At 39.6% G+C, this 17,288-nt stretch overlaps 2 protein-coding genes across 4 annotated transcripts; both read left to right on the top strand.

The window, feature by feature from the left end:
- Window positions 1-12,145: 12,145 nt before the first annotated feature.
- On the top strand, window positions 12,146-14,588 carry LOC147458451 (uncharacterized). 2 transcript variants are annotated; one of them, XM_086513071.1, is made up of 8 exons: window positions 12,146-12,727; window positions 12,821-12,876; window positions 12,954-13,033; window positions 13,117-13,248; window positions 13,324-13,641; window positions 13,673-13,795; window positions 13,905-14,325; window positions 14,452-14,588. In XM_086513071.1, exons 1-8 carry the CDS (start codon window positions 12,288-12,290, stop codon window positions 14,574-14,576), a joined length of 1,695 nt encoding a protein of 564 aa, XP_086369197.1. In that variant the 5' UTR covers window positions 12,146-12,287; the 3' UTR covers window positions 14,577-14,588. The 2 variants fall into 2 exon arrangements, with proteins under 2 accessions (XP_086369197.1, XP_086369196.1); XM_086513070.1 differs by lacking the exons at window positions 12,821-12,876; window positions 13,673-13,795 and having other exon boundaries at window positions 12,925-13,033; window positions 13,324-13,636; window positions 14,065-14,325.
- Window positions 14,589-14,605: 17 nt separating this feature from the next.
- LOC147458450 (uncharacterized) lies at window positions 14,606-16,146 on the top strand. 2 transcript variants are annotated; one of them, XM_086513072.1, is made up of 5 exons: window positions 14,606-14,742; window positions 14,839-15,089; window positions 15,200-15,274; window positions 15,385-15,763; window positions 15,862-16,146. In XM_086513072.1, exons 1-4 carry the CDS (start codon window positions 14,643-14,645, stop codon window positions 15,619-15,621), a joined length of 663 nt encoding a protein of 220 aa, XP_086369198.1. In that variant the 5' UTR covers window positions 14,606-14,642; the 3' UTR covers window positions 15,622-15,763; window positions 15,862-16,146. The 2 variants fall into 2 exon arrangements, with proteins under 2 accessions (XP_086369198.1, XP_086369199.1); XM_086513073.1 differs by having other exon boundaries at window positions 15,842-16,056.
- Window positions 16,147-17,288: the final 1,142 nt, after the last annotated feature.

Below are 17,288 nucleotides of genomic sequence, written 5' to 3'. Positions count from 1 at the left end.
CTAACAAGATTGGGTAGTTTTTTTTATAAAACTTGGTCTTGCTATTATAAATTTTGTAATTTCTCACAATAATGTTACCCAGTGCCTGTGTGATAAAAACAACAAAAGCTCATCCCATAAACAAAAACCCAGTTCGGCGACTACTAGTAAGAAGACAAATGTCCTCACATGAGTTTAAACCAAAGTATTGGATGAAGTAAAGCAACCAAAAATAAACCAAAGGAGTGTACTGCAATAAATTTTTTTTTCTTTAATATCAATAAACTTGCATGATCAAGCACCAACCTGAGACGCAGTGCCTTGCTCAACCAACTCCATGATGTAAGGAGTAAAGCAATACAAACCGCCAGTATGATCGACATAAAGAAGCACTCGAAACTCTCTTTCTCAAACACACACAACACAAGCAAGTCCAAGCGAGGGGAAGAGCTTCCCTCACCTTTAAATGGGGGAACCTCTAATAGCAAACAAACACAGACCACCACAGAGTTTGTTGACAAGGTCGACATAGAGACCAAGTATGCAGGCACCTATAATGCACATGTGCCTGTATGTGATTATTGTGCAAGAGCAAGGGTGAGAGAGAGAGAGAGAGAGAGAGAGAGAGAGAGAGAGAGAGAGAGAGAGAGAGAGAGAGAGAGAGAGAGAGAGAGAGAGCATGTGGAGGCAATAGAGGTTACATCAGAGCATCGGGGGCAGGGAAGGGTTGATGAACCATCAAGATTGGGAGAAAACTCTCATAAAGGGTCATGTACCAATATGTACAAGGGTAATACACCCCTTTGAAAAAATACCATAGGGAAGATTCACCTGAACCCAAGCTATTTGGAATTTTTTTAATGGAGGAGTTCCAAAATCTGAAGGTAAAGTTAAAGTTAAGTAAGTTGGATTAAGCAATAGTGTATGTAGGTTAGCTCACCTTAACATGGGTTTCCAATCAATTTAGGCTAGGATTAGGTTTTAACGGGGTTTACAGTTTAAAGCATACATGGAGGGGTTTTTTTTAAATTATTTTGGCAGTGTTAGTCACCCAAGGAGATGTTTGACAACCTCATTACCATTTTTAAGTTTAAATGGTGCAGAGAGGGAGGTAATATTAGAGCAGGGGGGTTACAATGTTTTATCCATCAATTTTTGCTATAATGTTTTGATGGTAGACCATCCAAAAATAGGTTATAATTAAAAAAGGAGGTTTAGTATGCTAGGTTTATTGATGAATAGGCCGCCCGGTGGATTTTGAAAAAGGTGCTTAAGTTTATTCAATGGGTGCAATGGGTTCACAATCAAACCCACCAGCCACCTTTGGCTCTGCACCTCTTTCCTACTCTAGACATTCAAAGATCTACTTGACCGCATACGGCTTCGATTTTTTTTTGCCACCAAGTGTGTCCCTAGCCCCTCTTGCTCTAACTGTCAGCTCCCGACCAACCTCAACAAAGTTGGCCTTCCCATGGAATTGAGACCCCAAGGGCCTTCGACTTTAGTATTCATTCCCACAGCTTTGAGAAATTGTCCTTTAAAGACCCAATTGGCCTATGTTCTTTGTTGGAATTAGGGTTGCAAGAAAACACACACAACTTGGAGAAGATGAAGGAAGTTCAAGGAACACAACAGAGAGAATATTACTTAGTGTGCAATGGAAGGATAGATAGCCCTATAATGATGGGCGTATAAACAATGCATGGGGGAAAAAACCTCCTAAAGAGGGGAAAAATGCCCAAGCAGTCCTAAGTGTGTTCACACACCTCACTACCACATGTATATGGTAACAACTTCCCCCTGGAGTGATGCGGTGAACGAGAGTCAACACATAGAGTAAAGGGAAGTGCCATGCCCTAAGGACATGATATGTCCACAAAGGGGAGTAAGCCCAAAGCTTTTCGGAAAGCTTCAAACTTCTCACAAGACAGTGCCTTTGTGAAAAAATCTGCAAGGTTGTCTTGTGTTGGCACATAAGCCAAGTTGATCTTTCATGTTGAGAGCCTCTCCCTGACATAGTGGTAATGCACCTTGATGTGATGTGTGCGAGCATGAAAAATTGGGCTCCTCACAAGTGCCAATGCGCTCTGACTATCAGTGTAGATAGTGTTGGCAATGTCTTGTCCAATACCCAAATCAGCCATAAGGTGTCAGAGCCATACACACTCAACCATTGTGAAGAATGCCCTGTACTTAGCCTCACAACTGGAAGTGGCCACAATAGGTTGCTTCTTGCTCAACCATGATATGCATGAGTTGCCAAGCATGAAACAAAAACCACTCATGGAAATTTGTGTGTTATAACAACTAGCCCAATCCGAGTCCGAAAAAGCATGTAAACATGGCGGCAATGATTCCCCCTTGGGATAAAACAATCCAAGATGTAAAGTGCCACTCAAGTAGAGAAAAATCCTCTTGAGAGCCTGCCAATGCTTAGACCCTGGGCTATGCATATATCTAATGACCTGTGAGACTGCAAACTGAATATCCGCCCTTGTGTTGCATACATAAATGAGGCATCCAACAGTTGTTTGGTAAAGAGTGACATCTGCAGGATCACTAGCATCATGGAGACTCAATTCAAACCTGTTTCCATGGGAGTGTCAATAGGTTTGCAATCCTCAAGTCCAAACTTACGTAGCAATGTCTCTATGTAACTTTTTTGACACAAGGCAACACCACCATCACACTGCTTAAACTGTATAGCCAAGTAACGATGCAACAGTCCCAAGTCTTTCATCTTGAAAGTAGCATTCAAATTAGCCTTAAATTCAGAAATATGTCTCTGATTTGGTCCAGTGATCAATAAATTATCTACATAAAGAACCACAATGAGAAGTACATCACCCTCATGCTTTACATACAATGTGCTTTTGGTGGACTATTACAAAAGCCTCGTTTGACCAAATGAGCGTCATCCTTTTCTCATACCAAGCACAAAGAGATTGCTTCACCCATACAAAGCTTTGTTACATCTGCAAACTTTATCCCCTTGTCCTTTCTTGACAAAACCGCGAGGTTGTGTGTTACATAAACTTCCTCAAATTTGTCGCTATTCAAGAAAGCACTAACAATGTCTAATTGATGTACATCACAACCAAAATGAGCTACCAATGCACATAGAAAACGCACAATAGTCATAGGGCAAGTGGGAGCAAAAGTATCTTCATAATCTATGTCTTTTTGTTGTGCATAACCCTTTGCAACAAGTCGAGCCTTATAGTGATCGATCTCACCATCCGACTTGCGTTTCAACTTGTAAACCCACTTTGTACCAATGGCCTTTTTGCCATGAGGAAAATCATATAAAGTCCACGTGTCATTTTCTATAAGTGCATCATATTCTAATTGCATGGCAGCCATCCAATTTTTTGAATTTTGTGCTTCATCAAAGGATAGAGGTTCCTCAACATCATGTAAGCTAGACACAGCCAAAGCATAACAATCTGATGCATAAGGTGCATAGTGAGAGCCTGAACAAGTGGGACTAGACAAAGGTGCATCCAATTTACTATCACGCAATGTATGCTCCAGCCATTTTGGCATACCTCTAGCCTTCTCATTTTCAGTCCTTTCCTCATCAAGTACATCATGTGCATCTGCATCAATAATAGGTTGATTTGCAACTTTTTTAAAAACCCCCATAGGCTGTACATTTGCCTCATTGGAGTTTACATTCAAACTTCCACCACTAAAAAGAGGCAACAAAGTGCCATAAATGTCCTGTGAGTTTACATTACTTTCTTTAGTACATTACAACAAGGCCAAACAGAATCTTCCACAAACACAACATCCCGTGAAACCCGAATACGCTTTGTTTGTGGATGATACAACGTGTAACCTTTGCTTTCAGCACTATAAACAACAAAAATACATTTGACAACCTTATCATCCAATTTTTTGCGATGTGTTTGTGGCAGCAAAGCATATGCCAAACGGCCAAAAACACGCATGCGCTCAATAGTAGGCTTTCTATCATTCCATGCTCATATGGAGGCATAGACTGCAAAGCATTTGTAGGACACCTGTTAAGTACATAATGGCACACATGATGGCCTCAAGACAAAATGAATGCGGCAAAGCTTGACTTTTGACCATACATCAAGCCATTTTCATAAGTGACCTATTTTTCCTCTCAGTAACACCATTTTGCTAAGGCGTATAAGGCACTGTAGATTGGTGTTTTATCCCATGACTATCCAGAAATGCATTCTATTCATGAGACATATACTCCCCCCCTCGATCAGAACGAGGGTGCCCATAGTACATTTTGAGACATTTTCAGCCATAACCAAAAATTGTTTGAAGCACATAAATACTTTGGACTTCGCTTTAAGTAAATACACCCATGCATGCTTGGAGTAATCGTCAATGAAAGCTGCAAAGTAAAGGTAATTTCCCAAGGACGAAGTTTGCATGGACCCGTGGCCCTAACTGAACCATCCTTTGGAAACTTTGAACACTGCATCTTACCCAAAATAGAGCCTTCACAAACATGTTCGTGCATGCCAATGTTTTGCATCTGAAATAGCCTTTAAAGCCACAACTGCATTTGCACAATTTTGCCCACACTTGTCATAAAAAGTGAGCTTATACAGCCCATGGCATAAAATGCTAGATGTAACAGTTTCATCACCCAAATTGAGATTATGTACAACACATCTGTCATCCATAAATTTGACTACAAGACCAAGTCTAGCAAGTGCAGATACAAATAAAAGATTCTTCTTGATCCTAGGTACATAAAGTGCATCAACAAGTGTGAAAGAAATGCCGTTTGCACTAGTAATCACAATCTTTCCAACTCCCTGAACCGGATAAGAGGCATTGTTTGCACAAGTAACTGAATTCCCATGAGGGACATACTTAAGAGAGGTGAACAAATACGATGTGAGTAATGTGCTTTGTAGCACCACTGTCAAAATACCACACGTGTGAATCTATAGCAACTCACATGCATGCATCATGAACAACAAGATTATAGGTACACTCTACACTAAAAGCCCATTGTGCATCAACATTAGCATCACAATCTCCTTTCACAGAAGACTCAACATCAGCGTCACAGTCTCCTTTCACAAAAGACTCAACACTAGCTGCATTTGTAGTGGAACTAGCATTTGCAGTGGAACCACCCTCTTTCTTCTTAGCCTCTTTGGCCTTCAACTTAGGACACTACTTGATCAAGTAATCATTAGCTTTATAGTATTGGCAACGCATCTTCTTTTTGCCCTTATCACCACAATTCCCAGATGAATTGATGCCAGAAGAAGCATTAGAAATAGGTGTTTTACCACTCACAGAAGAACCATGAGAAGTGGCTACATTGCTGTTACCACCTTTTCTTTGAGCAGCAATAAAGGCATGTTCAACTGCACGTTGTCTAGTCCTGTTTTTTCTAGAAAGTGAATCTTGCAACATCAATGTGCATAATGCATCAAACTTGAGAACTTCAGGATTTCCTTGGGTCATAAGTCTCCAAGTACTAGCAAAAGTTTGGTAAGAGTCTAACAAAGCATCAAGAACTATCTACACAAGGGAACTGTCTAAAATAACTTCACCTACAGAAATAAGTTGCTCATTTGATATCCTTGACACCATCAAGGAAAGTGTCCATGTCATCTTCCTCATGCATAATCTTCGATTCCATCTCTTTACGCAACAATGCAATTTTAGTCTCATTGCAACTTGCATAAAGACTAGCCAGAATATCCCAGGCCTGTTTTACACATTTTGTTGAATGAATGTAAGGAGTAATGGTGCACTTCACAAACAACACAATCACCGCATGAGCTTGTGCATCCTTTACATCCCAACAAGCTTGTTCTATTGTAGGCAAAACAAATATAACAACAGCAATCCTTGCAGCAAGACCTGCAACATCCTCAACATCATGTATATCCTTAGAACCAATACGTACATCGATGCCCTGCACAATGTTCCAAACGCCCTTTGACATAAGAACATGTTGCATCATAGAAGCCCACATAGGGTAATTGTCCCCATCCAATCTGTTTTTAACAGATTCAGCAAACATCTTGAACACATTTGTGTTGTTGTCAGCCATGGTGAATGCTGTACTTGATATGAAAACTGCCCAAAATTGGAGAAGGAAAGCCAGAACAACACGTGCTATATAGCACAAACCGTAGAAGACCGTAAGGACATGTTATGCACAAAAAGGCACTGATAGATTTTTTGCACAAAATGACAAAATATCATGCGTAGTACTGCCTATAGTAGAAACGGAGGCCGAAATGAGCCCAAATCAAAAACCTAAGCAGAGTGAACTCTTCGAGCCTCCCAAAAGTTTTGTGGGGCCTAGCATTTTGCGAGCGTAATCCAACGAGCAAGACGAGCGATGGAAAAAATACTAGTGATTTCTTTACAAATCACACAAATTCAAGCATTGTCCATCATCTATTTCTTAAGGAAAATATAAAATCACACCTTCACCATATAAAGGAAATTTTAAAAAATATCCATTTGCTCAATTTTTGAGATTATATTGAGTCATACTTTCATTGTATAAAAGAGAACGCTCCATTTGATAAATTCTTGAGATTCCATTTAATGAAGATGGCAATTACATAGTTTCCGTGAAAGTACATAGTCGACTAGAAAGAGAAAACAAAATTCTAGACTGTCAACAAATAAATATCAGGACAAAGAACCAAAAGCCCAATCATGGTGGTCTGCCAAAAAAACTCAATCGAAATGAAAGGGCTAAAATATCAACGCACTAGCCTAAGTGCTTGGTGAAGCTCTCTTCTAGTCAAGGCTGCTTAGTGAAAAAACTTTTGATAAACAACATCCAAACCAAGCTGATTTGTGTAGATAAAATAAAGGTGCTTGCAAGGCATGTATTTTTTACCATCGTGAGCTCGCTTTTGAAAGTCCTCACAAGTGCATGATGGAAAAGTACACACAACCACCAAATAGGTTCCTTCATTTTGGGCACAACCTTCAGTTCATTTTTAACCACCACATTATGTCCATAAACTATGCAAACCATCTCTGCAGCCTTGTTGATTCTTGTTTGCATCTCTTTGGTCACCATCCTTGTCACTGTCACTGTCTTGCCATCTCGATGTGTGGGACGCACATCAATGTCTTGGTTAGTGTTTAGTGGATCCATCCTTGCCTGATGTTGTGGCCTAGTTTCAATATTTGTAAATCAAAGCCACCATCCCATAAAGCTTCTATCTCTGCTGAATCTAAGGATGTCCCTATTTCAATTGGCCATTTTTCAGGACGCTTGTTGGCCTCTCAATCACAATTTTTGCAGGCTCCCATGTATGGTGAATATTATTACCACAAAACCAGATGAATTGGTTTTTTGGACCTTATGGAATCTCAATGAGACCTTCAAAACAAGGTGCAGGCACCCCTAATAGTCCTGCTCTACCCTTCTTATCAATCAACGCATTTCACTTTCTTTTCTCATTGCGTAAGTACCCTTGGCACCGCACTTCACTTCCTGGTTTTGTCCTTTGAATAGCCCACCTAGTGGGGTGAATATTTACCTCCACATCGCTTCTTCTTGCATTCACGTTCTGGCTAGGATAGGTTGACGTGCACTTCTTGTGATGTATTCAAATTCAGGCCGATGTGAATCGCCATCTCGAATAGGATTTTGGTTCCCCCCTTGTCGCTTTTGTCTCACTGTCCTTGAATCACCATTAATTGAAATTCTTATGTTTGAGGCAATGAGCTCTGTAGCTGCCTCATTGGTTAGGTCCACCACGATTCTTGGTGTTGGTGGAGTTTCACTTGTCGATGCATATCTTTTTTTAATCTTCTCAATGCCTCGACCACATCCAAGATGTCCACCCTTAAGGAAGGAGTTGTATTTTGATTGTTGTATTAGATTGGTCATAAGATCACCATAGCAGGAACTGTATAGAGAAATATATTTAACACCATCATTGGAGGACAACCAACTCCCATGCACGGACTCTGCCAAGTTTGCTTGTGGTATGAGGTACTTGTTATTTCCCTCCATGGCCTATAACTAATATATATATATATTAGATTAAAGCTTTTTCAACTAAAAGTAAAAGCAAGTAAGTTTCTTCAAGGTAATACTTGACTTACCTTGACCATATATTCACCCCAATGGGGGACTCTAGCATGCCACCACACCAACCAAGTCTCAAGGATGGAGACCTTGGTCTTGTCTGCATGTCCTTTCCTCAACCACTTCCTCAGATTGTCTAGTTCCATTTCAGCCGCTTCTTTAGAGGGTGCTACTTTCCATTGTCGACACCTTGATTTGAACTCCTCTTGGCTATGTGGTGGAATACATTTTTTTGCATGTTGTTGCATGCTCTGTTCCCAATGGAATGAGCAAGACCTTTCTTGTCCTACAAGAACATTATCTGGTCCCTTATTGAAGACACTTCTTACAGCTCACCAATTTGATTGAGCTTCATCAGCCATAAAACCTTTAAATTGGGCTACTTTGTAGCCCTCTCTCTCCATAACTCTATTTAACAGTGTCCAAAAGAGAGTTTGAGCCTATGTGTCCTCCACCTTGAAGTCTCCTATCGCTATGGTTTGCAACTCTTGGACAAAGGTATTATAGACATGACAAGCCATAGTTGTCCATTCATGTATTCTTTTTACAAAATCAAAAAACACCCAGTAGCTCCCTAACTCACCACCTGGTCTCATTTTATTAACTAGCTCCACTCCATTTCCAGGCCCTTGGGTTGACATTTTGAACACATGACACCTGTTGAAACTAGAGAACTCCAATTCACCTAGAAAGGCCATGCTTTAAAAGTAATCAAAAGCAAGCACTTTTTCAACTTAAATACTGCATCATAGTCACTCGTTGGATGCCCTGCCTCAACCTGTGCTTCTTTTCTCCAGCATGATAATCTCCTTTTGTCTAGTGTTGGTGCCAATTTGGCCAACACTTCAATCATATCCTGGTCAGATAGCTTGGCATCTTTAGAATGGTCTCTAAAAAGTGCTGACTCCATTACTATTTCCTTTGCTAGTTTCTGTTGGAGTGATCGTGGCCTCCCCACAAAATCTTTAGATACCATGTTTTTAACCTTTGCTTGGACCTCAATTACTGCTTGCTTTGTCAAACCCTCTGCAACATGATGCAAATGATAGCCCAAATGAATAATACCTCTACTAATTCTTCTACCAGCAATCCTAGCCGGCATGCAAAGAATTAGCTTACAAGGACATTCAAAGATGCAAGTTGGTGGTGTAGAACAATAAAAACATTTCAAACTTCCAAAGCCATCTGTAGTAGTAGAGCCACCAGGACAAACTCTAGATAGGCATCCCTCCCAAAACTTTTCATTTCGTTATTTTGCTCTTTGCAACCCTGAACAAAGGTTGTTCAAGCACTGCAAGTGTCCTCCACATTTTCTATGTCTGACAACCCCTTCAAATCCAGATATGTTGCTTGTTACTGCATTTGTCCAAATGTGCCATCAAACTTGTTCTCCAACCCTACAGTCCTTGTGGAATGGTCTACAGAAGGCAGTTCAAACAATACATTTCCATCATACCTCTGTGGAAGTTCCTCCACTTGTCTAATCTCACTAATCATTTCAAATATTGCCCTCACAGAGCTACTAAGAAATTTTCTGTGGAAAATTTCTTAGTAGCTCAATAACACTGAAAACATTTGTATCTCCTAAGCTGATAGAAGTAGACTCCTTTATCACGTCCTTGATTACTACTGTTGATACCTGAATGGGCAGCCTGGTTCCATGCACCACAAACATTCTGCCAAACTGTATATCCAAATGATACATAACTGATTCTTCTCTAAGGATGGTTGGTATTTCAAAAGAAAGGCCACGTGATTGATCACCAAAAATTTGAAGCAAATGTATTGTGTCTTCTTGTAGATTGGAACGTGCACTTAGCTCATGCCGAGAGATCTTCACAACAACATTGTGGGTGGTAAGCTCAACCTGTTGAACACCTCCCTCATCTTGTATAATAGCAATCTATATGTCACACCAGAGTAATTTTCAGTGTCTACCACAGATGTTAGAACCCTCCGACAACGTGGCTACCACAAAGGTTAGCACCTCCCATGAGTGAGAATATGTGGCTTGAATGACAGAGTATGACGTCGTACTCATGTTTTAATACCCTCGTCTCATTTTTAAAAACCCCAAGCATGAGCCAGCGCTTCTTTCTAATGCCAAACGTTTAAAGTAGTAATAATAATAACCCAAATCCCTTGAAATAAGCATAGCAATTTTTTAAGGTTTGAAAATATCATACCAGACTGTATGAATAAACAATTGTATTAAATGGCACCGTTCCCTTGCCTTGAAAACCACAGTAAGAAGAGGAAACCACGTGTCAGTTTGAGTCCAAGTGGGAGAGGAAACGAAGAGGAAGAGGAAACGAATGGACAGCAGACAATGACCAGAGGAAAAACGCAGGTATTCTCTGAATTTCTGTGTGTGTGTGTGTGTGTGTGTGTGTGTGTGTGTGTGTGTGTGAGAGAGAGAGAGAGAGAGAGAGAGAGAGAGAGAGAAGCACATCAAATGGTATTTCGTCGCCGAAATGCAGAATTTTTGAGACACAAGCCTATTATCACATGGCGTACACAAGCCTTAAAGGCTTCCTAAAGCTATTTCTCCGGCAAAATAAAGGCCAAACAGAAGCGTATTTCGCTTCGTGTACACAAGCCAAACAGCAGCGACACACAGAAATTCAGAGTTTGTGTACACAAGCCAAACAACAGCGTATTTTGCAGCGTATTTCTCCCCTTTTTCCCATACTGTACACAAGCCAAATAGCAGTGTATTTCGCCGCCAAAATGCAGCTTTGGTACTGAAAGACATCAGACAAAAGTAGGGATTGTAGGCAAAATTTTGACAGAAATGTTTGCTGAAATTTTGATAGAGGTAGGGATTCTAGGGAGAATTTCGAAATGTTTGCTGAATTTCGACAGTGATTGGGATTGTACGCAGAATTTCGTGCTGATTGTAGGCAGAATTTCAGCCATAATTCCAATTCGTTTTTGTAAAAAGACATCTGAATGGAACTCATTTGTGGAATGCCTTTAGCGATCTAGATTGCTATGCGATACTCTATATCTTCTGCGCTTGCATTGCTTGCTAGGGACTGGCTTTTACTACCCACCACAACCACCTAATCCCATTGTCACAATGCCCTTTCCACCCTCTCTGGGTCGATTCTGTTGGCTCTGTTTCGTCATTCAGATCTTTACTTTTTGTCGCAATTCTCTTACCTGAGGCTATTTCGCCGGCGAAATGGAGGCCTATACATACAATGTGAGAAATGCTATTGTGCCAAACTGCACAAGCTGTAGTGGTTTTAAAAAAAAATGAGACCTTTTATGGGCATTTGTACAAACAAATTGCATGTGTTTGACCATTTGGTTCACTGATAGGAGTGTGACTGCATGTTTTTCTTATCCTTGATGAGAAGAAATTAATGTCATGTTGGCTTATACTAAAGTGGCCTCAAAGAGTCTACCTGTCAAATGGATTGATCCATAGCACATTTCTATTAATGTAGGCTTGCTCTAGTTGGTCAGTATTTTGTTATTATTGCATTTTCCTATCTGTTTGGACACTGAATAGAGGTAGTAAGTATGGGTCACAAAATTTGGTATGTTATGATACAGCTTTTCTTTTTGCTTTTGAGCTTTGAAAGCTATACTTCTATTATACATAGCTTATAGTAATTCATATTTACATAGCTCTCTCACTTGTGCCTTTCCCCGGCGAAATACCTCTCCCTGCTACACTACAAATATACATAGCTACACTACAGACATACATAGTTGTCTCACTTCATATATACATAGCACTCTAGCTGCAAAATACCTCTGCCCAATACTCTACATATATACTAAGCTACATATATACATAGTTGTCTCACTTCATATATACATAGATCTCTCACTTCTGCCTTTCCCCAGTGAAATACTTTTAGAGAGAGAGAGAGAGAGAGAGAGAGAGAGAGAGTGCTAATTTTGCAGTCATCCACTCTGGGAAAGAGAAAGACTACCCCAATGAAGCAGCCTAGCAAGAAGAAAAAGTCTCCTCACATAGACGATACCGAGCAAGGTTGTGAATCTACTAAAGAGGTGAGTGACCATGGAGAAGGTAATGACATGGAGCAGCAGGGAGACAGAGATGCTGAGGGAAGCAAGGACAAAGATATTGAAGGTAGCAAGAAAAAGGATGTTGATAATCACAAGGAGAAAGAGGAGGAACCAGAGGACATCATCCCACAAGCTGTGACCAAGTCTGGAGGCTCTGAGTTTGACATTAAATAAGAATAGTATGCCTCCAATGATTCCCTTATGCAGGTGTTTGGTGAATGAGAGAGTACGAGAGCTTAGAAAGGATCTTTCTCTTCTCAAGAAAGTGTTTGAAGAGGAAGGGTATATTATGATGAAAGGAATGTTCGTCTTGTCAGTGAATCTTCCAGATGGAACAACTAGAGATGTAGATGATGACATAACAAAAACAAGGGATAAGAATTGGCATTTGGTAAACAAAGAGTTTGAAGATGAGCTCTTATCCAATGATCAACGGTCTATCTTGAGAGGAAAGATGTTTTATGTTTGGGAGGGGAATCATCGTACCACATCTTGGTTAGAAAGCATAAGAGAGGTTGCACGCAATGACAAGAAAAAACATGTAAGAGTTTTAGCACAATTCTTTGTTCCTACTTTGCAGGAGGAGATGAAGTTGATTGCTGATCTCCAAAGATTAAACATGTAAGGATAATTCTTTGTTCATAATTTTCTTATTTCCTTTAACTTTGTAGAATAGAGATATATGTATGTTTTAAATTTTTGTTGTTTTTATAGAATGAATGAGGAAGCAATTATCAAGCCCAATCTTAAGGATTACTTCTATCACACAAGTACAATTTGCTCCTTGGATGTGTCCCAATTCATTGTGATAATTTCAGTGAGGCGGATAAGACATCAATTGAGAAAGCAAGGGCAAGAGAGACACAAACAAGGAAGAGGGTGTGGCATCCTCTCACACAAGCTATTCTTGGTCCCATGGTCTATGGGGTATGTTGAGACACATCTTTAATATTATTAAGTTATTTGGTGTTTTGGTAGCTTTATTCAAAAAGATTTAAATTTGTGTCTAGAATAAATGGAGATCTGATTTGGAGGCTGCTTTAAAGAAGATATCCCCTGGTTTATCAAAAGATGAGCAAACTAAGGCAGAAAACCAAGCACGGAAGACTATGGTGAAGTCTTACAATAGAAGAATGACTCAGGTGAGTACTTTTGCACTTGTAGCAAGCTAGCATGATAGACATTAATTTTATTCATTAAGTTTTTTGCCACCACAGAACTTGTCTATTGTCAATCCTGCTAATGGTGAAGAATGGTTTCAAATCTTGTGGAAGCTTCTATTTGAGGATGAAAGATTCAAGATTACAATTGAGAAGTTATACTATATCTATAGTGTTGCATGTTCTAAAGATCTTAAGCTTGCAAAGTTAAAAATGCTGGGGACATATGAGAACTTTCGTCAGAGCTATGGAATGCCATTGGGTGATCACTATTATATCCCTTGGTTAGCTAAGGAAGTTTGGATGGATCAAGTCATGGAGGATGCATCAAGACTTTTGCAGCAGGTTCTAGATTCTACTTATGGAGCAAGTAAGGTTGTTTTTGCTTGAGGATGTTCACTTGCAGTTGTATTTTGTGGACATTGTGAGTAGATATAGAGGAGTTCTTTTCTATGATTTTCAAAAAGAGATGAATGTGGCTACCATTCCTGCAAACCATGTGGATTTGAAAAACTCTTCAAGGCGCTTGGTATATAGGTATATCCAATATTTTTTTCTTTTGTTAATGATTGGTATTATGTATGTCTCATTTTTATCATTTCTATATGTAACTCCCTCTTGGGGTTTCCTTGTGGCAGGTTCTTGATGCATCTTATTGCCATAAAAAAAATCACTTGTTTTCCTGTTTTCCTGATATATGCAAGGCTTGGACAATTATGTCACCCCCTACCTATAGCATGTACACATCTACAATCTTTCGAGAGAGAAATGATCCCAATGGAGCTTTCCTCCTTACAGATTGGGAGCGTAAGCATTGTCCCTGGTGGATTGATATGAAGAAGGGTGAATGCTTGGAAGAGGAGAAGGAGATGTACCTTCATCATTTGAAGGGAGAGTGCAAATCCGACTCTGGCTCATCAGGGGAGATGACCGAGGAACAAAGGAAGAAGATGGAAGCAGAGTTAAAAGCTCTCAAAGAAAAAGAAGAGCAAGAGAGGGAAGCTTTAGGCAAGAATCGTGGTCGTCCACCATCAGGCAAGGGAGGCATGCTCATCAAAGGTAAGTTTATAGAGTGGGTTATTGCCATTGTGTTTAAGTATATATATTATGTATTTTTTAAATTAAAGTTCATAGAGTGGCTTTATTGATATAACTTTTTTTGCTTGGTTTATTTGGTGTTCATAGACACAAGAAATTTGGTGAGTCCTCTAGCACATAAGAATGTAGGGAAGGGAGTATTGCTTCATGCTACCCTTTCTAGTTTCAATTTCATCAAGAAACAAGAGGAAATTAAGGGATCAAAGGTCTAGAATTATGATTATATTGAGCTTGGAAAGGAATTTTGAGCACGAAACTTTAAAGATGGTTTTGTGGTGATGAGGGATTTCTATGTTGGCTTGGGTGGTGGTCCAAAGACACGAAATGCAAAGCCTAGTACTTGGAGTGTTGATCTTAGTGTCATTGATCTTCCTACTGGTAAAAATATTTCATGTATACTTCTTTGCTATTTGGTATTTCATACTTTTGCATCTCAAAGAATGTTGACAAAAAGTTAGGAGACTTTACTTGTAGATGGGGAAGTGGTTGGTTTTGATGGCATTCCTTCATGGAACGTTCTCAGAGATGATCATATAAAGTTTTCCCTAGTGGTAGCATCTACAGTGATGGATGACATGGGGTGGGTGCTTGTTCTTTGTCCTAGCACCTCCCTTGTTCGAGTGGAGCGGATGGCTATACGTGCAGGCCTACAATTGAGCTTTATATGGATTTTGGAGAGCTCTGAGCCATTTTCTTCCATGACTAGATGCGGCCACACACAAAAGGTAAAGCATCATTGTTTAGAAAAGCTTGATGATTTGATGTTGTATAGTCTTTTATTTCTCACTATGTTTATTGGACATCATTCTAAGAGTTCTTTCTATGACTTGTACAGATGGGTGTGTTTTATGCTATGGCATTTCATAAGGTTGGATTGGATCCTCCATTTGAACATTTGAGTGCTCAAAAGGTAAGTGACAGTTGTTTCTTATTTAATATAATAATGTTCTCACTTATTGCTCAAGGTTTTTGTTTTCATGTCATATAATGCTAGAGTCTATTTGTCCATGCCATGCGCAGATTGGAGAAGTAATGCAGCAAGATCTCTCAATAGAGGTTATAGGTCACTACTTGCCATCTTCTAGTCGAGTGAGGCGTAATGGCAAGAGTGGAGGGTGGCGAGGCACTCTAGAGAAGAGTACCTCTCATACGCTTTTGTTTATGGAGGCATTATGTCCGAGAGGAGGTACTATTCTAGAGGTTGGTGGTGGTACAAGGCTTGCATACTGGTCGTGGTTGCTTGGTTGTGGAGAGTGACCATGAGATATGCGAGAGGTATTTATCTCCCCTCATGCAAGAGAACTATGTAATACCACATGTCTTTTGAGCTTGGAAACAATGATAGTAGCACTGATGATGAAGGGGATGCTCTTGTGGTTCGTGACACTCCCTCAGACTAGTAAGTATACAATATTACTCTTTTTTCATCACTTTGTAGTTGCATTTTAACTGGATCTCTCATCATGACAATCCATAGTGAGCTACCTTGTTATGCAGAGGCACAAACCAAGCTCATGATGATCACCTCCTTATACGAGCGGCCATTAGTGCAGGAGAGGCATAGACAGAGGTGTATTTTCATTGATGACCAAGCACATTCTGATTAGTCAATGGGATGGATTTTATTTTGGGCTTGGATTTGGATTTGGATTTTATTTTGTATTTGAAATTGGACATGAATCTTGTGCGTGAGACCTTATGCTCGAAGCTTGTGGCTAGGATTTATGTTTAGAAGTCTTGATTATGTTGTTTAGTTAATTGGAGATTCTTGAATGTGCTTTAGTGAATGAGAGTCTTGATTATGTGTCTACATTATGGGATTTTAAATTATATTCTAGTCATTATACTAGAACCAATCAAGCCAAGTTTAACGGGTAGTGTAATAATATTATGTTTAACGGGTAGGACTTGGCTCAATGTGGAAAGTTTTGAAAGGTCTTTTGTGCTTGAATATCTAAATAGGATTCTACACTCATGCTTATATCATGATGTTAGTCAAGAAACTAATGCTTTAGGTAATGAGTTTCTATATTATGTAATTTTGGATTATGTTCTATCCAACAGAATCTTGGGTAAGTCTTGAAAGGGATTGTGTGCTTGAATATCTTTATAGGTCATGCTTATATAATGATGTCAAACTAATGCTTTAGGTAATGAGAGTTTGGATTAGGTTATATTATGAGATTATGGATTGTTCTAGCCAATAAAATCTTGGGTAAGTCTTTAAAGGTCTTGTGTGCTTGAATATCTTGATATGGTTTTATGCTCGTGTTAATATCACGGTGGTGTCTAGTGAAGAAATTAACACTTTTGAATACCATCCTCATGATCACACTCAACCAAAGCATAGAAAAGCTACAAGATATAAACATCAACATGAACTTCAAGCATAGGTACACTCAAGATAGAGCCTATCACAAAGGCTCAGAATGTATATATTCTTATGCGAATCAAAATTTCTCAATTGATCTATATTTTTATGAGTTTTCAATATGTTTGTATATATTTCATATGGAAATACACATGAATGCATTGCCTTCTAATGTTGCTTGTGAACTTTCCTCGCTCGTGCTGATCTTGCAATTACGCTCGTAGGATTGACGTACTCGAGTTTTGTTGACCTACAAACGCTCGCCAAAGCTCACAGAAATTTGAGAAACTGAGCAGACGTGTTGGAGCTAGTGGCGACTCTACCCAGGAGGATGCAACCTACTCTAATACCAATTGTTGGAATTAGGGTTGTAGGAAAACACACAGCTTGGAGAAGATGAAGGAAGCTCAATGCACACAATAGAGAGTATATTACTTAGTGTGCAATGGAAAGATAGATAGCCCTAGAATGATGGGCGTATATACCATGCACGGGGAAAAACCTCCTAAAGAGGGGGAAAATGCCCCGACAATCCTAAGTGTGTTCACACATC

This window comes from Adiantum capillus-veneris, chromosome 5 (genome assembly GCF_014529385.1).
Source record: "Adiantum capillus-veneris isolate H3 chromosome 5, ASM1452938v2, whole genome shotgun sequence".
NCBI classification, from domain to species: Eukaryota; Viridiplantae; Streptophyta; class Polypodiopsida; order Polypodiales; family Pteridaceae; genus Adiantum; species Adiantum capillus-veneris.
This window is presented reverse-complemented; position numbering and strand designations above follow the sequence as displayed.